The sequence below is a fragment of the Macrotis lagotis genome, chromosome 5 (assembly GCF_037893015.1).
Source record: "Macrotis lagotis isolate mMagLag1 chromosome 5, bilby.v1.9.chrom.fasta, whole genome shotgun sequence".
NCBI lineage: Eukaryota > Metazoa > Chordata > Mammalia > Peramelemorphia > Peramelidae > Macrotis > Macrotis lagotis.
In genome coordinates this window covers 186,916,922-186,941,016 of record NC_133662.1, presented here as the reverse complement: position 1 = coordinate 186,941,016, position 24,095 = coordinate 186,916,922, and the positions used below count along the sequence as shown (strand labels likewise).

Here is a 24,095-nt window from a genome sequence, read left to right as displayed (position 1 = left end):
CAAGTATGAAAGACTGATTAGGTCTCTAAAAGTCAGTTTCTGATTACGATTAAACAACAACCAATCTTTCTATTTCCTCGATATTTTTCAATCAAGCTAAGTCAGTTTGAAGGAGTAAAGGTATTAGAGGATATATGAGGAATTACTGTTGTAGAAGGCAAAGTGACACTCCCTTATTTCACAAAGATTAAATAAAAATTAAATAGTTCAGAGTTGAAGAGGCATGTGAAGAGAATATTCCTAACATCTGAAACTTTTGCTGCTAGCAACAAATGGAGTGACTATATCATCTATGGATAAAACTCATTTCTAATATAAATCAACAAATATTTCATAAATCGTTATGTTTTTTACTTGTCTTAATCATCTGTGTTTGGTCATTATCATGGATAATTTGGCAAAATATTTAGGTTGACTGAACAATGAACTTACATGTCATCTCCATGCAAAGGTCTATCATCTTTATCAGATGCCTGTCGCAATGCCTCTTTCTCCCGCTTCTTTTTTTCCTTTTTTTCTTTCTTTGAAAGTGTTCTCTTAAAGTTTTGAATCACACCTTCCTTTTCTTGTTTCTCAGGTCCATTACTCTGAGCCTTCTGGGGGAAAAATAATTGTAAACATTCTGACTATAATAAATTCTGATAACTGAAATTGGAGAAACTGTATTTCCATATCAGAAAGCCAACAGAAAGGGTGAACATAGGAAATGATTTTTAAAATGTAAACATCTAAAATATTTTTGGTTATTTCTAAGTTAAATATTGTAATAGATCATACATATACTTATATACATGTATAAATGATTTTGATCTGCATCTTATATGATAATAAGTATGGGTGCCATTATTTCACTTTAGAAGGCAGGGAATACAAAAACTCTCTTACAAAAACAATACAACAATTAGTCTTTGAACTTTCTTGATTATCATGATAGATAGGAATATATCACTGCAGGTAGTTGTTTTTGATGACTACTGTGTTTTGTTTTGCTGTGGAAAAGATCTTCTTTATACAACAAAATGAAAAGAAAAATTCCATCTCTCAACAATCTACAAAATTAAGCAGCATCTAATTCCTGACCATTGAAAACTTGGGTACAAGTATCAGAGTTCTATTGACCATATGAACAAGCATAGTTTGCTATTTGAGCAAGTCACTTAATGTCAATCAACACAACTTTTTTCAAATATGAAATTGGGAATGATACCTCTACTGCCTCTACCTCTCCCCCACCAGCCTTTTGCTTCAAGTATTTCTTCAATATAAAGGACCCAGACTAATGTTAACCATTATTAATACCTGCCTTGGAGCTAAATTATGGAACAGGCATAAAATTACCTGCCTTAACTACAACAAAAGTTATTAGGGGAAGCAAATGAGATAATGCAGAAACATGGCTAACATTCTACATCTTGGTAGTGGTCACACTGCTTTAAGCAAGGTCCAATAAATCCATTTACTGTTTTATGTCACATGATTGTCTCATATAGAGCTGAGAACAAATAAAATGTGGTCTTTTTCATATGCCATTTTATGTTATCAAGCCATTTTCAAAAAGCTAAGGAGATGTGAAGATGAAAAATGGTAGCCACCATCCCTGACAAGAGCTTACAATATCTGGCAACATGAGAAAGACAGATGACAAAAGCATAAGAAATGGGAGAGATGTCTTTCCTGTAAATCAGGACACTAAAGAGATTTATCAAGGAAGCAGCATAGTGAAATAATTTTTATTTAACAGGCAGAGTTGGATTGGAAGGTTGCGATAGGTGATAAATAAAATTGGGTAGGTGAGCAGAAAGGGAAAGATCAAGAGTGTTGAAAGAATAATAGTTTAAAATGAATTTTTTTTAAAGCACACAAAGAAGAGTAGTAAAAAAAAATCTTAGAAATGCAGACTGCAGATATATTATTGGAAGGCATTAATTTCTAGCTTCCCCAATTCTGGACTCAAAAAATGTGAATTAAACTCAAAGTATACTTCTATACTTATTTCTGTTCAATTTCACTTAACTGATGAATAGCATAATTCTAATTCTGGATACTTTTGTGCAATTCTGCTTTTATTATTTAATAATTTGTGTATCCCTCCCAAATTAATGTCATCCATAAATTTGATAAAATATTTTAAATTCGTCATTAGGTAAATATATTAAACAATGAAGGCTGAACTAGGCAACTTCTGGAGTCCCTTTTAACCATAAGATTCTATGAAGTTACATTATATAACTATGAAGAAAAATAAGAACTAAGAATATTAAAGTGTACCCCACAACATAACCTTCTTTGGACTTGACATTTCAATAATTTAAGAAATCATCTAATGGTAGTACTATGCTAAGCATACATTTCTCCATCATGTCCACAAGAATAGTATGGCCTAACCAAAAATCCTTCATGAAAAACATCAACTGTACAGGGTGACCCAAAAGTATTAATACAGATTCAGGCTTTAATGATTTCTTTAAAAACTAGATGAATACAATTACAAAATACTTTTCATATAAAGTCACATCTAAACAATTAAGAAAAACAGCAATAGCTCATGGTTAGGCCAACCTAATAAAAATAAAAATGACAATTCTATTCAAATTAAATTAACTTATTCAGTGCCATATCAATGAAACTACCAAAAAACTACTAAAAAAAAAATAGTAACATAATTCATCTACAGCAACAAAAGATCAAGGGAATTGATGAAAAAAATGCAAAGGAATGTGGTCTAGCCATACCAGATCTAAAACTATATTAAAAAAACAATCATCAAAACTGTCTGGTAGTGATTAAGAAATAGAATAATGGTCCAGTGGATTAGAGTAGGTTAAAAGAAAAATAAAGAATATTAAATTAATCTATTGTTTGTCAAAACCAAAGACTCACTATTGGACAAAAACTGTTGGGAAAATGGAAATCAGTATGGTAAAAACTAAACATAGACCAGTATCTTACACTGTATATCAAAATAGGGTGGAAAATGGACACAGGATTAACAACAGACAATACCATAGACCAATTAAGAGGTCAAGAAATACTCTTTCTGTTGGATCTATGGATGGGGAGAAATTATGACCAAACAAGAAATAGAGAACATTATAAATTGAAAATAGAGACAGGCTGCACAGTGGTAGTGCACTGGCCCTAGAGTCAGGAGGAACTGAGTTCAAATCCAGTCTCAGACATGTAATACCTACTTAGTTATGTGTCCTTGGGCAAGTCATGTAACCAATTGCCTTGCAATCAATCATCAATCAATAAGTGAATGAATAAATAAATTTCAAATGCATGGTCTTAACTATTATTACACAAATTTGAAGATTCCTACCTTAGGAGGAATGGCATCATTTTCATTTTTGAGAACAAATCTCCCCTCCCGATCATCTTTGTTCCAATTTAACTGTACAACTAGAGGCTTCTCATCTATATCCAATCTTCTTTCTTCTTCAAAACATGAAAAGATTTTTTAAAAAAAAGATCATGGTTATTTAATGTGAAAAGATAATAGCAATGATACCTGTTATATCCCCACATCTGCTAAATTTAAAAATACAAAACTCATTACCTTCAATGCTCACAAAATGACTGAAATATTTAAATATTTAAATTCAGCTAAACCCAAGGGTATAAAGAATACAAAGGGAAAAGATACAGTAATTAGGGAATAATGACAAGCTAAAAAATGAAAACAAATACATAATGATGAACTGAAATACAAATATCATATAAAAGAAGCAAAAAACTTAACTGGGCTTCATCATGGAGTAAAAAAGAAGGGATAAAGAACTAGGTCTAAGTAGAGATCTCAAGGCAAACAAATGAGCAAAGGCAGAGATGGTCAAGAATAAACCTCAATTTTAAAAATGGTCACAGGGTCATTAGGTGGCACAGTGGAAGGAACACCAATCCTGGAGTCAGGAGGACCCGAGTTCACATTCATCCTAAAACAATTACTATCAGTGTGACCCTGGGCAAGTCACCCAATTGCCCACCCCCTACAGACAGACAGACACACACACACACACACACACACACATAAACAGACAATCTTGAGAGGTTAGAACAGGCATTGATCTAAAAGGAGACTGACAGGAAAGTTGTCCAGTTTAGAGGAAGGTGAAGCAATGATATTTCCTTCATTCTCAAAGACCATGACCTCAGGGAGGTGATGCCATGATGATAAGCACAGAACTGGATGAGATGTGCTAGACTGAGTCATCAGCCTCATTTTTCTCCACCAGAGCCATCTGGGTCCAGTGCCGATCTGAATCTATCTGACTAGAGATGGCCCTGGATGCAAGGCAAACAAGGTCAAATAACTTGCCCAAAGTCACACAGCTACTAAGTATCAAGTGACTGAGGCTAGATTCAAATCCTGTCCTCCTGATTCAAAGGCACTGCTCTATCTACTGCACCTCCAGCTACCCTTAAATGAAGCATTAACTTTTGTTCAAAGGCAATGTTCCTGGAACAACAAAATGATGGAATAGAAAATATATTTAAGTAAGATTTACTTGGGCGATTTTGTATAATGAAATGGAACAGAGGGAAACACAAGCTAAAATCTATTTTGACTGAAAAATGAGGAAACTCGAATTAAGATGGTTAACTGTGAATGTGAATAAAAAGTGATTATTTATGCCCATTATTTTGATACTGTCAGGATTTTACTCATGTCCTCTCTAGGGAACTGCACTGAGCAAAACATCCAATAACTGGTGGTCAACTTTCTGTTATATGAAGCTCTAAGTTCTTATTAGCAAGGCCAATCCTTTCAACTGTCATTAAACTGAATGCCTTTCTAGCTTGAAGCGGTATGTATACCCCAGGTAAATGGAGCCACAGAGGATTTAAGAAGCTTGTCAAAAGAGTATGGGAGGGGTGGCTAGGGGGTACAGTAGATAAAGCAACAGCCCTTAAGTCAGGAGGACCCGAGTTCAAATCCAGCCTCAAACACTTAATAATTGCTTAGCTGTGTGGCCTTGGGCAAGCTACTTAACCCCATTGCCTTGCAAAAACCTTTTAAAAAAAGTATGGAAAATATTTGGTAAAAATCCTATTGAAATATTCCAAAATTAGTGGTTAAAAAAGAAAACTGAATTAGAAGCAAAGAAGCAAACGTGTGGTAAGAAAAAGAAGTATGATAATACATCTGAAAAATATGGGATAGTTAAAGGAAAATTCCTACTACTAAATAGGGCTGCAAAGTTTTAATTATGTGCTAAACAATTTATTTTTTTTGTATCAGGATTTTCAGTCCCCTTCTCATGACATGCAAGGCTAATGGACTATAAATTCAATGAGTCAGTACAGTATAGTACAACAGTCAAAAGAAGTTAATTAAGTCTTAGATCCATCTAGATAATTATGGTCAGCTCAGGAAAATACTTTTTAAGAAGCTGATAAAAAACTACAGAAAGGAAGGAAAAGTAGTCAGCAAAGATCCTTAAGATTAGGTCACATACAATCAGTTGAAGGGACTGAGGTTACTTAGGCAGGGAGAAGCCTCAGAGGGAATATAAAAATTATTTTTCAAGTATCTGAAAGGTTGTCACAAGTGGAGCAGGATTAGATTTGGACTCAGAGGAGAAAAATAGGAACAATGAATGGAAGTTGTAAAGAAACAGTTAAACCTGAAAGAAAGAAAAATTGCTGTCCAAAAGAGCTATTCCTTCAAGAATTAGTGAAGTATCCACTGTGAGAGGGGTTCAAGCAAAGACTTAATGAACACTTCTTGGACACTTAACAGGATTCTTTTTAACATAGAAGTTTGACTAGATAATTGCTATAACTCCTCAAACTCAAAGATCCTGTGATCCTGCAATTTAATTTCAGGCACTGCCCACTGTGTGTCTGTAGTGTGGTTGATGTGAACATATATCACCTTATTTATAGTAGTTAAAGAAAATCTTAATGAATGTACACTTATTATTATGCATAAAGCAGTAGACCTCTAGACTTTGATTGGAAAAATATAAGTTCAAATCAGACTATTTTTTTATAGAAAAGATATTTACTAACTTGTATGACTATGTATAAGTCAGTCTTATTTTTTCCAAATATAAAATAAGAATAAGAGCACTCACATCCCAGTGTTCTCATGAGGATAAAGTGAGAAGATATATGTAAAACACTTTACAAATTTCAATGAACTCCAACAGAAAAGCAAGTCAGTCCCTGATTATCAAGGAGCTCATATCCAAATGGGGAAAGAATGCAATACAGAAGGTTTTGACAGCAAATTAGAACCAATGTAGCCTTATGGGGTCAGCAGAAAACAAATATATAAAACTACTGATCCATTTGACATTCTAAAAATTTTACTAGCAAGTATTATCTTTTCTTGGATTTGAGAAAATTAGGTTAACATTTTCTGAGCATTTAAAAAGAAGTAGAGACAATTTAAAAGCAAGAAACTGTTTTCTTTCATACTTAACTTCTATTTATTTATATAAATGAGTCATATTAGTACCAATATCATCTACCCTAGAACATTACTGACATTTAAACTTAATACTTCTAGTAATAAGATGGGTAAGAAATAGCAAATTATTTGCAAAAAGAGATATTATAGTAGTATTGCTTCTCCAACCCCTCCAAAAAATGTTACTTCAAAGAGATGCTAAACACATACTGCTTAAGATTACTGAAATTTTACTTTAAAGCTTATCCCTCATGACATTATCATGTTCAACTATGATGCAAATATTAATTATTCAGAACTAAAGGCTATCTTTTACTTAAAACTGTGAATTCCCAAAAATGCATAACATATCATTAGTATAGGTGATCGATGGGGCAAACAAGTTTCATTATAAGGATAGGTTAAGCTATTTATTGTTCATAATTTTATTTTTAATGATGTAGAAAATTCAGTGAGGAAATTTCCTCTTCCAATGCAAATCAGCACTTCCTTTGAACCTTAAAGTTTTTCAAAGAATTATCTCAATTCACTTCAAGGTTAAATGACATGCTCAAAAGGAAGAATTTGACATCAAATGTTCCTAACTACAATGTGACTTTCTAGACACCAAAGCAGGATCTCTATATTAACTAGTCTGGAAAAAAATCAATTAACATAAAGAAACAATATTCTACTTCTAATAAAAATATATCATAATGTCATAAGTATCAAAAAGTTATAAGACTCCTAACATCTATTTTTGCTATATTTCTATATCAATACTGCCCAATTCTAAAGTAGTTTTTGTCAATTTAAAACCCCTCCAAACTCCAACTTCTTTTGAAACTCTTACCCTACATTCAAGACCTAGTTCCCATGGCTTTTCAATACTTTCTCCTTCCTTCCATGCCCCACTGCTCTGGGTAAAAATATCATTCTCCTTAGAATGTTAAGAATGTGTAGGTACGGGGCAGCTAGGTGGCGCAGGGGATAAAGCACTAGCCCTGGAGTCAGGAGTACCTGAGTTCAAATCCGGCCTCAGACATGTAATAATTACCTAGCTGTGTGACCTTGGGAAAGCCACTTAACCCCATTGCCTTGCAAAAAACTAAAAGTGTAGGTACCTTATGTATTTGTCTCAGATCTATTCTGTATGAGAATTATTTGTTTATATATCTTATTTCCCTTACAATACCTTCAACACCTAAAATCAGAAACCACTCATTTCTCTTTATCTCTCAGCTCTCAGTTAACAACATTTAATAAACATTTAAAAGCATGCAAGTAAAATGAAATTAGTATATTACCTACACCATTAATTATGCTGGTATGTGGACTATTTACAAAAAGAAAAAAACAAATACAACCCAAACAAGATACACTAACCTCCACTGACATGAACTTCATAGAGTGAGTATTTAGGAGATGACAGCATTCTCATGTCAGGTCGAAATTTCTCTGCAAGAGTTTCTATGACATCTTGAGTTGTAGCAGTGCTAGAGACGCGAATGCATTTTGTTGCAAAGTTTCCAGCAGCTTTATCTTGAAAATAAAATCTCATTACTCCATGGAATTCCAGATCCTAAAAATAAAAAGTTTTCAGTTACTGAGGGATTAAGAGGAGACATTATACCTTGAGAATCATTATTTGAATGATGATAAAGGAAAAGGTTTTCCATAGACTGATCTATTTCATTAAAATCAGAAATATCTTAGTTCTAAAAGATATATAAATTAACATTTAAAAAACTGAGGAAATTTCTAAAAAATATTGTTTCACTCCAAACACCACTCTGGTTTATTAACAAATACCATGAAGATACAAGGCTCAAACTTTCTAAATTCTTGCTTCATTAGTAATTTTTGCTTTGGGAAGGTAATGTGGAAGTAGTGGGGACAATTATTCCACACATAATTCTTATCAATAAAGAAAAAGGGTAGGTTACTAAGGATGAATACAAAAGGTCTGACAGAACATAAGGCATTAAAAAAAAGACCCCAAAAGCTGCCAACAGATTAAAGAATCAAAGTTTAAAGGTACTTTTACCTCATGGATTATCTAGTTCAATTTGTCCCTGAAGAGCTACAAATGGGGATCACACTCTCTTTTTCTAAGCAACTCATTCCATTTTTTGAAAGATATTAGTAAATTTTTCTCCTAGGTCAAGGAAAACTCAGTCTCTGCAACTTCTAACCAGTGGGACCAAACAAAATCAGAATAATGCTTGTTGAATTTGACAAGGGGGAAAAAAAGTCTCCATCAACCATCTCCTAGTAATGTCTTAACATATAGTGGCTCTCAAAAAAAATCTGCTGAATTAGATTACTGCAAAGCTAATTAGCTGAGATAAGATTATTCTCCTTTTTAAAAACTTAAAACAATTCTATTTGTCCTCTGTAATTTAGTTTCTATCTACTTACAACACATATATTAAGAACATATTATATGAAAGGAAATATGCTAAACATTAGGAATGCAAATATGAATTAAGAAACAAAATTCTTCTGCTAGGATATGAGGGAAAAGGCAGGGACAGAGTCCCTTGTTTTTTATACTCAAATGACATTATTTTGATTTCAATGTGAAATTTAATTAATATTACTGTGAGTTTGCCTAAACTCTTACTTATCTAGAATCACTACTTAAGAAGGTGTTTTATTTATTGAATTGTAAAAATTCAACAATTATTTCTTGAATTAAGTGAACAGATATTCTGATTAGTGGGGGGCATTATATTATGTCACTTATATGGATCACCATTTAAAAAGAACTGAGCTTTAATAAGTTCAATGGACATAAAAGTTAGAAATACAATTTAATTTTTTCTTTATGATTCAAAAAATCATTCAGAGTTACCATTCCAAACATCAATTACTAAATTCTTTTTTAAATAGGTAAAAGCTAAATAGATCTATGTTCCTCTACTTTGTTACTCTGAAAACTTTTTTGGAATAAATTCCTTTCTGGACTAAGTAGCTTTTTTTTTATTTAGATGAGAAGGAAATGGTTAGCAGAATGTTATAAATAGATACAAAAAAAAAGGAAAAGCATAACTCTGTCTCTTAACTTTTCCTTCTTTATTCTACCTTGTACACAATTTCTACATTGACTTTCCTAAACATTGAATTGCCTAAGTTGCTCCCCATCCCTTCCAGCTGAGTTCTCTTCAAAAATAGCTATAGTCTACAGATTTAATTTCACCCTCACATACTTACCCAACCTTATGTTTCAATATTCTCCTACACTTATCATTTGCGCCCAACCAAACTGTTATGCTGAACAAACTAAGGCTTCCAAGTTTGTCCTTTTGCTCCCCTTCATCTGGAATGGCAATATAAATTCTTTGGAACTTTCAAGGTCCAGGTGAAGCTCCATTCCTCAGTTAATTTTTGGGATATCTCCTGGATCACTCAAGCCCACAATGATCTTTATAGCAATAATGTGACAATCATAAAGTGCCTCATAATTCAGCCTGTACTATAACCTTGTGTCATTATTAACTCTATCCTCCTAACACCACCCCCCTCCCCACCCCACCTCTCATCATGCAGTTTCAAAACTTCTAAACAGGCAGTGGTTGTTTATGCTTCTCTGTTTTTCATTAAAAGCAAGAATAGATTGGGGAAAGAGAAGCCTGTCTTGGCCAGAGAATTCCCTGCAGATTTACAAATGAGCTTGGACTCAGAGTTGCTAAAATCAAGAAGAGACTTGCCGGGGCAGCTAGGTGGCACAGTGAGAAGAAGAAAGAAGGAGACTTGTCCAAGGTCACTTAGCTAATAAGAGCTGAAGGCAGAACTTTAACACAGGCTTTCCAAATGCAAATGCGGGAGGGAAGGAACACTCATCTACTTCAACATACTACTTCTAAGTAAGAGGACAAAATTTTAATAATGACATTTACACATAAGTTTACAAACCCTTTATAAATATTATCTCATCATGTGAATGAAGAATGTAAAGAGGCAGGTATACTACTAGATGACACTGGAGTTAGGAAAACATGGATTCAAATACCAGCAAGTCACTTAGGCTTCAGTCTCCTCATCTGAAATATTCAGAGGCTAGACTTGGTGGTCCTAAGATCCCTTCCAGCTCTAAATCTATGAACATTAATTGCCATTTTCACAAATTAAAAAAACAACAGCCAAACAACAAAAAATACCCCCATGAACAAATAGTCAAGCAGATGCAGATGAGAAATTCAAACTAAGGCCTTCCAAGTCCACTATGTTACAATGCTACAAACTGAACTTTCATTTATTATTTGACCAGTAGAGAAGAGCCTTGAATTTAAAGGTGTAGTGCGCCACCTCACCTTCTTTACCCAGAGATGGCGCCAGAACAACACTCTCTAGTCGAGGTGAAGCAGGAGTAGGTTCACAATGCTAAATTCAGGAATTTTACTTACTGAAGGATTATCTGAGGATGGAATGCAATATAGCTGTTTCAGGAAACTGCATAAAAACAGAATTTCTAAGGCTGGGGGGAGGGTGTTCCATAAAAATCTAATTTTTACAAATGGGAAACAGGTAGAAGAAATGATTATTTAAGAAAATATTTAGAGAGTAATGATTAAATACATCATGTTATTTATGTGCATACAAATAGCAAATGAAAATGTATTAAGGACATACTATGTGTTAGGCACTGTTCTAAAAGCTGAGGATAAAAAAAGATAGTCCTGGGACTTATAGTTTAATAAGGGAGAAAATATGAAGAAACAAGCTATAAGACATAATTAATCAATAGATAAATGACACTAGAATTAAGGGGAGATGGGAAAGACATTTCCTATAAAAGGTGAGATCTTAGTTGGACTACAAACCAGAAAAACCAAGAGGCAAATCTGGGGAGGGAACACATTCCTGCCATGGGGCATGGATAATCAATGAAAATGTAAGGAGCCAAAGATTGTTTGAGAAATGGCAAGGAGGGGCAGCTAGGTGGGCCAGGGGACTGAGCACCAGCCCTGGAGTCAGGAGTACCAGAGTTCAAATCCGACCTCAGACATTTAATAATCACCTAGCTGTGTGGCCTTGGGCAAGCCACTTAATCCCATTTGCCTTGCAAAAACCTAAAAAAAAAAAAAAATGGCAAGGAGACCAATGTCACAGAATGAATATGTTGGGAGATGGAAAGGTAGGAAGGAGAGAAAGAAGAAGAGGGAATGTCATGAAAGTCTTTGCATGCCATTAAGATTTTATATTGGATTCCAAAGATGCCACTTATCAATTGATGTATCCTGGCAAATTTTCAGGTCTCTGACACCAGTGTATTGTATGAGCATTCTTGCAAGTATTGGACCTCTGTAGGTCCAACTTGGGACTGCTACATCAAAGTCACACATAAAAATTCAAGTCTCCAGGTTTATAGTGCCTTTTTCTTTCTGCTATACCAACATACCAAATAAAAATGATTCAGTCACAAATATCTTTCAGAGACATATGCTACAGAAAATCACATGGCTCTGCTTAGTCTATCCCACCCCCACTCAACAGATTCTAAATTTTAGGACGGGATTTTTTTTTTGGTATTCCCATTCACTGGTACGTGGTAGGGCTTAATAAAATATTAGTTGAAGATCTCCTCTTCAAATACACTTAAAACTGCACTAACAAAAATCATTAAAATTGTTCTGAGTGGGGAAAAATTCATTGGTGTCAATTCACATAACACAATTAAGATAGACATCATTAAGAAAAATGAAACTTTCCCAGGATCCAGGAAAAAAATGAGGAAAAGCAGCCCTAGGTCAGTTTGCTGATTTTCTATAGTCAGACCACTGAGTTCCTGTAGGAAAGGAAAGGTGGAAAGAAGTAAGAGGATACAAAACAAGGGTGCTGAGTAAACAAACAGAATAAAAAATCTTGCCTTCATAGAAATCCAATAATTTATTTCTAGTTATACGGTATTCTTTAAGTACCTTCCTAACAACCCTATGAAGTAGGGACTCAAAGAGGTACCCATTTTTTTCAGAGGAAATGGAGGCTTTGAGATGTTAAGTGACTTAGTAAAAAGCATAGCAATACTAGAATCTAGATTCTAGAATAAGATTTGAAACCTTACAGTAATTAAGTACTACAGACTCCAAGTCCAAAACTCGATCCAGGATATGGAAGACTTAAGGCGCATACAGCAACAAACCACTAAAAACCATCTATGATTTCATTCATTTGATGTCAACTACAAAACCCTGATATAGGAATCGACAATATTAGGGTTAAAAAACTCTGGAGCTGGAGGGAAACACTGGTTTTTGCACAAGAAATGCTAGTTAAGTAATTTGTGTGAGATCACACAAATCGGTAGAAATCATCAATGTAAGTAAGCAACAATCAAAAAATTCATTGTTAGTTAAGATTCTGAACTTTGAAATTTATTTTCCCTAGTAACTTCTCCTAAACATCTCCTACACTTCAGGACTCTTTTCCATCATCCTGTCTAAACCTCCTAAATCCACACCCCCATGGTAGTCATAAGACCCTCCTCCTCTCTGCCCTCTAGGCTTCCCTGCTTCCTTTAAGTACCATCAAAAATCTCACATCTCTTGTCTCCTTGTTTTTCTGCTGATACCCAACCCTGGGTCATTCTCAACAACTTCCTAAATACTTCAAGATGATGCCATTGTATGTGGCGCATAACTTCATGTCCACTAACCTCAATTAAATGTTCCCTAGTGCTTTTTATTAATACATCTCTCCTCTGATGGAAGACTTTACACAGGGCAGCTTGCTTTGAACTCCATGGAATTAAGATACTCTGTGGTGTCCTTCCCTAACATCCAGGATAATTAAACAACCAACAGGTATTTATTAAGTACTTATTCCAAGGACACCAGTTATGGTGTGTCATGGGGGTGCAACAAAGAGGGCCAGTTTGGAAGAATCAGAGTGTCAAGAGTTAGGACCAAGCTGTTAATGTTTGTAAAAGTTCAAAGTATTTTATCCAGAGGCTTTAGGAAGTCACTGAAGAATACTGAATACAGAACTTCTATTTTAATGAAGACACCAACTCAGCCTTGTCTTAAATCAGTTACTCCAGGATGCACTATCGACTCTCATTTTTTCTGCCAAGTCTTATGAGTGTGCTCCCCCCACACTTTTTATCTTTCTTCTATTCGTCCATTAGAATGTAAATTCCTTGAAGGCAGGAACTATTTTTCTTTTGGACTGCATTTGAACTCCCAAATACTTTGCACAGTGTTGGTACATAACCCCTAAATGTTTGATTTCTTGCTTGCTTTTTAAAGATAATTGTAATTTAGGACAAATAATAAAAATAATTATTAAACACTTAAAAAAAAAAGAATACTGAGTACATGGATGGCTAGGTGACATAGTGGATAGAACACTGGCCCTGGAGTCAGGAGGACCTCAGTTCAAATCTGACCTCAGACACATGATAATTGCCTAGCTGTGTGACCTTGGACAAGTCACTTAATCCCATTGCCTTAAATAAATAACATTTTAAAAAAAACTACTGGGTACAATAGTGTCCCATGAGCAGATCAATGCTCAAGGAAAATTATTTTGGTAGTAGTATGTCCAATGGAATGGAATAGTAAGAAAATTGAGAGGTGCACCTTAGGAGGTTGCAGTAATGTAAGTGAGAAGTAATGAGGGCCTAAAACTAAGGTAGCATTTTTATAAGTGGAAAGAATATGAATGTGAAAGGTATTTGTAAGGTAGAAATGCCAAGATTGGGGCAACTGATTGGGGGCAATGATGGAGAGAAGAATGAGGAGATGAGGATAATCACTTCATATAAATAAGCATAACCAAAACACCTTAATGAAGACAAAACAAATAATCTCTGGACCTTTACAAACATTTTTATGTCTGATTATTACAAAGATAGAAAATCAACAATGTCACAAATTAAAAAAAACTAACCAGTTTTCAGTGTTTCACTGAACAATTAAAATACATTTTAACATTTTTACATGTATTATTTCACAGTAACATCTATATAGTAGCAAAAAGGAAAAAGTTCCATTTCAATTATACAAAGATTATTTTTTTTATTTTCTATTTCAAAGCAATGGGGTTAAATGACTTGCCCAAGGTCACACAGCAAGGTAATTTTTTAAATTGTTTTTTGAATTTTACAGTTTTCCCCCATCTCACTCCCCCCCAGAAGGCCTGATAGCCTTTACACTGTTTCCATGCTATAAAATGATCAAAATTGAATGTGTTGAGAGAGAAATCATAACCTTAAAGAAAAAATAAAATATAAGGGACAGCAAAATTACATAATAAAGATATGGTTTTTTTTTAATTAAAGTCAATAGTTTTTGGTCTTTGTTTAAACTCCACAATTCTTTCTTTGCATACAAATGGTATTCTCCATTGCAGATACCCTAAAATTGCCCCCGATTGTGGCAATGATGAAATGAGCCAAGAGCATTAAGGTTGATCATCAATCCCATGTTGTTATTAGGGTGTTCAATATTCTAATGGTTCTGCTCATCTGGCTCAGCATCAGTTTGGGCAAATTCTTTCAGGCTTCTGAGTTCCCATCCTTCCTGTTTTCTAAAATAACAATAGTGTTCCAAAACACACACACACACACACACACACACACACACACACACACACACATCACAATTTGTTCAGCGATTCCCCAACTGATGAACATTCACTCAATTTCCAATTCTTTGCTATCACAAACAGAGCTGCTATGAATATTTTTACACAAGTTATGTTTTTACCTTTTTTCATCATCTCTTCAGGGTATAAAACCCAGTAGTGGTATTGCTGGATCAAAGGGCATGCACATTTTTATTGCCCTTTAGACATAATACCAAATTGCTCTCCAGAAAGGTTGGATGAGTTCACAGCTCCACCAACAATGCACTAGTGTTGCAGATTTCCCACATCCCTTCCAACATTGATCATTGTCTTTTCACAGCTGTGTGTAAATTAAGTGTCTGGGACTGGATTTGAACTCCTGACTAGGGGGTGGGTGCTCTATCCACTGTGCCATCTAGCTGCCCCAAAAGGCTATTTTTCAAAAGCAATGAATTCAAATCAATTTAGTATGCAGGGGGTGGCTAGGTGGCGTAGTGGATAAAGCACCGGCCTTGGGAGTCAGGAGTACCTGGGTTCAAATCCGGTCTCAGACACTTAATAATTACCTAGCTGTGTAGCCTTGGGCAAGCCATTTAACCCTGTTTACCTTGCAAAAACCTAAAAAGATAAAAAAATTTAAAAAATTTAGTATGCAGCAATACACACACACACACACACTGCAATATAAAGAGCAAAAGCCTAAGAGCTTAAAAGAAATTCAGGTTGAAATTATTTTTATAAGTTTTTCATAAGAGCATCTGCTAAAAATTAAATTTATGGCTTATTAATTTTAAGAAAAATGAGGGACTGAGTATCAGAACGAAAGTCAAATTCCTTAATCCTCCATTGCCTCTACCAAAAAAAGAATTATTTTAGGTCTTATTTACAAAAACATTGATTTAAGTTACAGATGTCAGGGTCAGAAGGATCCAGGTGATACTACATCCCATACTTGCATACTACTGGTGCCTTTGCACACACACAGTCCTAGATATGAAAAGGCAAACATTCCATATCTCTGCATACTGACATATATAGATTCTTAGGCCCTACCATAGCAGGTACTCCTCCTCCATAATACCTTTTCTCAAACATACCCAGAGATATACCCATCCCTGCCAAAAAAGAAGGAAGCCAAGGTTCATTCTTCTAAACTCTACAAGAGTCTTGTTTGTACACTTAAGGCCCTAATTTGTCTAAATATTTTAGACCAATCATCTCCCCTATTAGAGGAAGATCCTTGATGGCAGGGATTGTATCAAAATTTTCTATCTCCCCCAAAACAAAGTAATCAACATCTTGATAATAGCAGACTAGATTAAATTTAAGAACTAAAAGTGAATCATTCCAAAAACTTTAGTCATGTTAGGCCAGCAAACTGAACATTCTTCAAAGCATATATTTGGCCAGTAAAGACTATATAGAAATAAATATAAAATGGATGAGAAGGGGCTTAAAAAAAAAGTCTGGGAAATGATTATAACTCTGGCAGTCAGGACATAGTAGCAATGGAAGATTTCATTTCTTTGAACTTCTGCTGGAATTCTCTTTGCCCAAAATTAAGGAAGCCAATAATTTCCTGCTTTGAATTAATGACAATTTTCATCCTTGAAAAAAATGATGGAACCAATGAAGGGAAATTCCATTTTGTACCTGAAACCTAGAAATAAGAATATAATGGTCTCCAGGAAAGAAAAGATTAAAAAGACGGGTTAGGGAAATCATTCCAACATAAAAGAATTTATTTGTGACAGCGAAGAAGAGGAAAAAAACTTAGCATAATCTGCAATGTACCCAAGATTTTAGAAAAGCTGATTTCACAGGATTAAGAGGAAAAAAAGGACTTAATCATTTGTGTTGTGTGTATATACATGTGTATATGTTTTCATATATATATGTATACATATATATATATATATGAAAAATATGGTAATTACTAAAATGGGGCATTTTAGTGGCTCACTAGACTTGGAGTTGGAAGACTTGAATTCCAATCTCTTCCTAGAAAGAAGTATAACTTGATACTATAAGCGAGGACACTGAGTTAGGCAAAATGTACAAAATCAAACTTACTAACTTTCCACTCAATTTAAGCTTCTAGCTAACTTCCCTAATTCTATCTAAACCAATACCATCATCTACAGTCACATTTAAATCTCAGAATCATCTTTATTTACTTTTCCTCAACTACAAACTACATTATGCAATCAATTAAATCACCAATTGACAGGCATCTTCACATGGATGTTCAATATGAACCTCAAACACATGTCCAGAACAAAGCACATTATGCATATTTGTCTCCTCCACTTCTCTAATACAAAACAAAAAACAAACCCATTTTATTTCCCTATTTCTGTCAAAGTCACCACCACCTTCTGCAGTTCACAACTGCAGACATCTGCAAGGTCTAACTCAGATACATCCTCATATCCAAAATGAATTTCATCACCTCACTTGGACTAATTGATCTCTCTTTTATCTCTGATAGAATTGCCAAATGGACCTGGACCTTCCTCAGGCACATGCTATTTTTTACTTTCCCTGTTGATGATGCTTTGGTGGTTCCCTTTTGCTTCTAAGATAAAATCTGAATTCATATTGGTACTTGAAGTCCTTCTCAATCTGGCTCCAACTTGCCTGCTTGCAATTCTCTATAGACCACAACCAATCTCCTTAGCTCTGTGCCTCTGTAAAAGTTGGCCCTTCTTGCTATGGAAGGCACTCCTGGAATTCCAAGTTCCCTTTAGGGCAAGCTGGGGCTCCACTAGGTTTTTCAGAAGCATACAATGCCCCTCCAATGATCCACTCTCCAGAAATGTAAGTTTCCAACTTACTTATCTGCACTGGTATTCATGATACCAAGTAAAAGAAAGGTGAAATCACCAAAAACAAGGACTGTTCTTGTTTATCTTTATATCCCCCAAATCTAGCACAGTGCCTTCCTTGCATTTTATTTTTTTCCTTTTTTTGTGTGGGAGAGGGAAGGGGGGATCACTAGAAGGGAGTCCGTAGGAAGAACTTTTTCTGAGATTTTATCAGTTCTGGGAGGTTCTGGTTCCTTTACCAATGAAGATTAGTACATTTCGCAGAAACTTAATAGTCTTACTTTATAGTTTCCTGGGGGCACTAAGACATTAAGCAACTTACCCAGTCACAGGGTCAGTAAGTGGACAAAGCACCAGTAGACCTCGGCTGTGGAAACCTGGATAGGTCTCTTATCTAGTCTGCCTCAGTCTCCACAACTGATGGAAAATAACACCCTGACTCACAAGGGTTATTGAGAAGATCAAATGAGATAATCTTAATAAATCCCAAAGCCTAATACCTAGCACAAATTAAATGTTATAAATGCCATAATAATAATAATAATGATGATGATGATGATGATGTTGATTACCATCATCATCATCATTATTATTATAAGCGGGCCATCTGACTACAAGGCCAGCTCTCAGATCACCTACCTGAAATAGGTAAATGTTAATGGTGTAATTCCAAATAGTTCTCCAGAATGGCTGGATCAGTTCACAGGGCATTAGTTTCTTATTGTCCTAGAAACACTCCATTGGCAGCTATTTTCATTTTTTTAATCATCTCTACCTATCTGCAGCACATGAGATGAAATCTGTTTTAATTTGTATTTCTCTTTCATTAACATCTTAACATGCTCTGGAGCATATTCTCAAAATGAGTTTGTCATTTTTTAAGGTTTCTAACCTTTGATTAATATTTATTAGAGAAAGGCTATTTATGACAAAGCTTTTTCTCCTCATTCCTTCACAACGTTGACCTTTATGTCTTCAATGAACTATTTCATCTACTCAAGGGAAGATAAATTCTGGCCTGAGACAAATACAGAAGACTACTGAATTATTTTCATATTGCTCAGGAGTTAAAAATGGTTTTTACATTTTAAAACAGTTTTATGTATTAAAAGATGTAAAACCTTTCTCAACAGATGTATAAAAAACAAACCTCCATGAAAGACATAGCTCTCTAATCAAGATTATAATTTCAGAAATGTTGAATTCAAGGAAGCTTAATAAAATTTTCTGTACTGACAGAAAGGCAAATAAGGGCAGGAGAACAATTTAGAGACCACTATAATTCAAAAGAAAACAAATACTGAAATGATTAGCCATTTATAAGAAGAGTCTTGTTTTAATTTTTTTTAATGGAATAGGGATGAGAAAAAAAATTGTTTAAAAAAATTTATAATGTAAAATTCCTTTTAAAAAACAGCACTTGTCCAGGGTCACACAGCTAATCCGTGACTGATGCCAGATTTGAACTAAGGAGAAGTCTTCCTAACTCCTGGTCTAGTACTGTGTATCTACTATGCCATTTATCTGGTGTAGAGTTGACAAGAGACTTACATTTTCAGACATACATAGCAATTGTGTGGATTTATTTTGCTTGATTATACTTACTGGTTACAAGAGAAGGTCTTGTATTTGTTTCTGCTTCCAATGTCAATTAATCATTTATTTACAAGTACACAAAAGACAGTGGAATTTGAGAAAGGTACAAACTGATCAGCAAGACATTATTATCACTATTTTCTTCAATATATATTTTTTATTTAAAAAACCAACAACCACCACTGCTGTACATAATGAAGATTCATGGTTTCATATGAAACTTTATATTTTTTAAAAACTATATTTTTTTTAATTCAGCTCAGATGTACAGTCTATGGTCAACCTAGTTTGTTAAGTGTCCCTTCCCTCCGGACCTGATATTATCTTTATTTATCTGTGTACACGTATTTGTATCTGCCACTAGAAGGTAGATTCTTTGAGAAAACAGTTTTTTCCTTTTGTCTTTGTATCCCAAAGTTTAGCATAATAAGCAGATAATAGCTATAGTTTGTTGAATTTAAGTATTTAAGGACATTAATAACCCAGAGAATTTTCAATCCCATATGACATAGGGTCTTAAAATAAAAGTATCAATTGAAAGAACTAGGAAAAAATATATAGACTTAACTAAGAAATAATCAGATATAACCAATTCCTGAGGAAAAAAAAACTAGAATCAATAAAGTAGAAATTACAGAAGACAAAAAAAACAGAAAAGTAGAAACAGAAAGAACCTACCAATCAAAAAGAAATTGTAAAATTCTGAAATTGTAAAATATAAAATTCCCCAGACTAATTTTACTGCCAAAATCTAGAGTTCCCAAGTCAGAGCAGCAAAAATAGAAAAAATTCAAAAGCTGAGGAACCAGTCAGTTACACACATGATACATGATTTATCAGCTACTACTATGAAGTAGAGACCTTAGAATATTATAGCAGAAATCCAAGGATAAAGACTTACAATCAAGGATAATTTATCGATTAGCAAAATTGAATATAATCCTATGGGGCAAAAGAATGGATTTTTAATGAAATAAAAGACCTCCAAGCTTTCTTAGACATTTCTTTTTGGGGGGAGGTTTGTTTGGTTTTTCTTTCTTTCTTTTTTTTGCAAGGCCAAAGTCAACACAGCTAAGCAATTTTTAAGAGTCTTAAGGCCAAATTTGAATCCATGTCCTCCTGACTCCAAGGCCAGTGCGCTACCCACCTAGCTGCCCTCTACCTCCAAGCTTTCCTGATGAAAAGACAAGAGCAGCAAAGAAACTGAATTTCAAACACAAGAAAACAGTAAAAATGAATGAACAATCATCAATGACAAAATAGGATAAATTGTTTTGCTTACAAGGGGAGGTGACACCTGTTCCCTTTGAATCTCCTTATCACAGGTCGCCCATAGATTTTAAGAATGGAAAAAGAGGGGAAGGTAGAAAGGTAAGGGGTAATTATCTTATTTAATAACCAAGGTAGGTTATTAAGTAGAAATCTATCAACAAATAAGTCAGAAAGAGATGTTTACCATCTGAGCCTCAATCTCACTTGAACCCCTGACACACAGACACACAGGAGTTGTATAAAACATTTCACTCAACAGGGAAGTAGGAGGGAAGAGGAACATGAGAGAAGGGGGAAATTATAGAGGGAAGATAGATTAAGGGAGGAGTTATAGAGTACTAAGCAAAGTATTCTTAAAGACACATAAAAATATTTAGTGTCTCTGAGCAAACAAAGAATGGAAATCTGAGGAGATGCCCAAAAATGCCTTAAGGGGAGGGAAGGCAAGGCTTAAGAGATTTTAATGTAAGAACTGATGAATGAGAAAGGTTTCAAAGAAACCTGGAAAGACTTGTAAGACTGACACAGAATGAAATGAATAAACACAGGTGGACAAGTTATTCGAGGAAATTGGTTTTGCTTGATTATGTATGTTTGTACCAGGTTTTGTTTTTCTTTCATTGCCAATTCAGGACGGGGAGGAAAGCAGGATGGGGGACAAAGCATGAAAGGAGGGAAAATGAAAAAAAAATTAGGAAAGCAGCACACTAGTGTCTCCTAACATGAAGTCTTTTTGAAAACAATTGAGTATCACTACTCTCAAAAGAAAAATAAAAAAATAAAAAACCAAAATGCCAGGTTAATGGATACCAGTTTAAAACCTTGCTTTAAAATTCTGTAATTTGTGTCCTAAAATCCTTCAAAATACTCAGCTGCTATTGAACCACATTTTTTAAAGAAAAAGCAATTAAATCTTAACAAAAACATTTTAGGTAGCAATGGTAAATCATTAAATATTCTTTTTTAAATGATATTTATTCCCGTGAAAATGTGATTCATATCATAGACAAGGTGTATAAAATCTAGTGTCAGGCCCATTCATGCTGGCAACCTCTCTTCCACTATTTGTCAGCTGTGCTCTTTGGTGGTGTGGGATGCATTGTATTCAGGAATGGGTACTGAATTCTGTTTGCAACAATATGGCCCAGAAGACCTAAGAAGTTGGACATCCTTCTAAGACAATACAGTAATCAACAGCACAATCTATTAATTTCATACAAAATTGTTGTGTTCACTTATATCCAATATTCATTTAATACCTATTATCTGTAACAAATATTCACATAATTCCAAATAATGACTATGGTTTTTTTTAAGATTTTGCAAGGCAATGGGGTTAAGTGGCTTGCCCAAGGGCACACGGCTAGGTAATTATTAAGTGTCTGAGGTCCCATTTGAACCCAGGTACTCCTGACTCCAAGGCTGGTGTGCTATCCACTGCACCACCTAGGCACCCCTGATTACTGTTCTTGACAGCAGTTTTATCATGTACATTCACTGTTCTTGGATGAATTTAAATCAGTAAATTATCAAGAAATGATCTACAGTGAATGCTAACCAAGTCCTCAGCTGTTAAAGAATAAACTATAATTAAGATATAAGAAAGGTGGGCAGCTAGGTTCCTGGCCCTGGAGTCAGGAGGGCCTGAGTTCAGATTCAGCCCTGGAATATTTTCTTAGTTGTGTGACTTAGACAAATCATTAATTCCACTGCCTTGCAAAAGAAAAAGAAAAAAGATGAAGGCTTTATACATTTAACTATCTGTAACTTAATTTATTCATTTTCAAAAAAGATCATACCAGGGAATTGATGCGAAGACAAGCATGTGAACTGGACTTAAGAGTGAGGGAGTCACTTTCTCCTCCATAGCCATCTGGGTTCAGTGGCTCCAGATATGAATCAGATGACTAGAGATGGCCCTGGATGCAAGGCAATCAGGGTTAAGTGACTTACCCAGGTTCCCCAGCCCTCAAACAACTTTTAGGGAGATAGAGATCTTTGAAAGATATAAAACCTGGGGTGGCTAGGTGGCGCAGTAGATAAAAGCACCGGCCCTGGAGTCAGGAGTACCTGGGTTCAAATCCGGTTTCAGACACTTAATATACCTAGCTGTGTGTGGCCTTGGGCAAACCACTTAACTCCATTTGCCTTGCAAAAACCTAAAAAAAAAAAAAAAAAAAAGATATAAAACCTGAGATTACCTAAAGACTAACAACTCCTCCTTTCATTATAATTGATCTTTGAAATCTTTTGAAGGAAAGAAAATTCCTAAAGACCATGAGAGAAAAAAAAAGGAAATAATTCCCACTTTTAGGACTGGAAGGGCAAGGCAAGCAAAGGCAAAAAAAAGGGAAATGCATTTTAATGATAACACTAAAACAAAGTGTATTTCAAAGTCAGAATTAGAAAGAGACAGGCAATGTGTAGGAAAGAGAAAAGGGATGGAGGAAGTCTAAGAAATATTTTTTAAAGCATTATAAAACAATAGACACTTAGAAAACTGTTTTGTACCATATGGCATATGAAATTAGACTGGCTGTATTTCACTGAAGACCAGTTACAAGGGATACAATTTTAAATAGGCCAAGAGGGTAGTTAGTGTATCTCTACAAACCTAGTCTGAACACTCTCTCCTCACCTGACTTCTAAAACACTATCACTTCTACTCCTCTGTCCCAGCTCTCATTCTACCCATTTGGCTATTTCTTCCAGGTATCTTTTACTGGCTGATCAAGATCCTCCGGATGCCTAAGCATGGGTATTCCCCCAGGATTCTGTCTGATCCTCTTTTCTCACTATCCACTCAATCCAATGTCATCAATGCTTTGTAGATGACTAAAAATCTTGATCTCTATTTTCATTTTTGATCCTGAATTCTAATAGTACATTTCTAGTTTCCAGCTAAATATCTCATTCATTCATTCATCAAGTATTTAAGTGCCTTTGCTGAGTCAGGCACTGTGCTGGGATCTGGGAAAACAAAGACAAAATATTAAACAATTTTGCTCTCAAGGAACATATTGTATTCATTTGGGCAAAAAAAAAAAACCCCAAAAACACCAGAACAGAAAAGTAAATAAATACTGAAAAAAATAGACTAGAGCCATTATCTTACTGTGAAAGGCTCTAAAGTTTGTATTTTATCCTACAAGTAAGGGAACCACTGATTTTTTTCTTAAGTCAGATGGTCAGACTTTAGGAATATTAGGATGGGAGCTGTAGGAGATGGATTGGAGAAACTGAGTGAAATAAGACCAATTAAGATATATCCTATCAGTATCTCTATTTTCCAAAAAGAATTCGTTTCCCCTTCTTCATTCTTATTCTGATTCTGAGGTTGGTGTGTACATTCTCCTAGTCACCTAAACTAAAGACGTGGTATCATTCTTCCTTCCATATCTGCACACCCAACCAACTGGTATCCTATCAAT

The 24,095-nt window shown here is 34.8% G+C and overlaps 1 protein-coding gene across 24 annotated transcripts in view; it reads right to left on the bottom strand.

Moving 5' to 3' along the window:
• AFDN (afadin, adherens junction formation factor) overlaps positions 1-24,095 on the bottom strand; it is a 194,755-nt gene that overhangs the window by 123,149 nt on the left and 47,511 nt on the right. For 15 of the 24 annotated variants that reach the window (XM_074188039.1, XM_074188042.1, XM_074188044.1 and 12 more), the window contains exons 2-4: positions 7,784-7,979; positions 3,323-3,438; positions 433-596 (exon numbers count right to left, since the gene is read on the bottom strand). In XM_074188039.1, coding sequence (XP_074044140.1) covers positions 433-596; positions 3,323-3,438; positions 7,784-7,979 — 476 coding nt within the window. The remainder of the gene's footprint in view (positions 1-432; positions 597-3,322; positions 3,439-7,783; positions 7,980-24,095) is intronic. The other 9 variants (XM_074188040.1, XM_074188045.1, XM_074188057.1 and 6 more) reach the window with 3 other exon arrangements.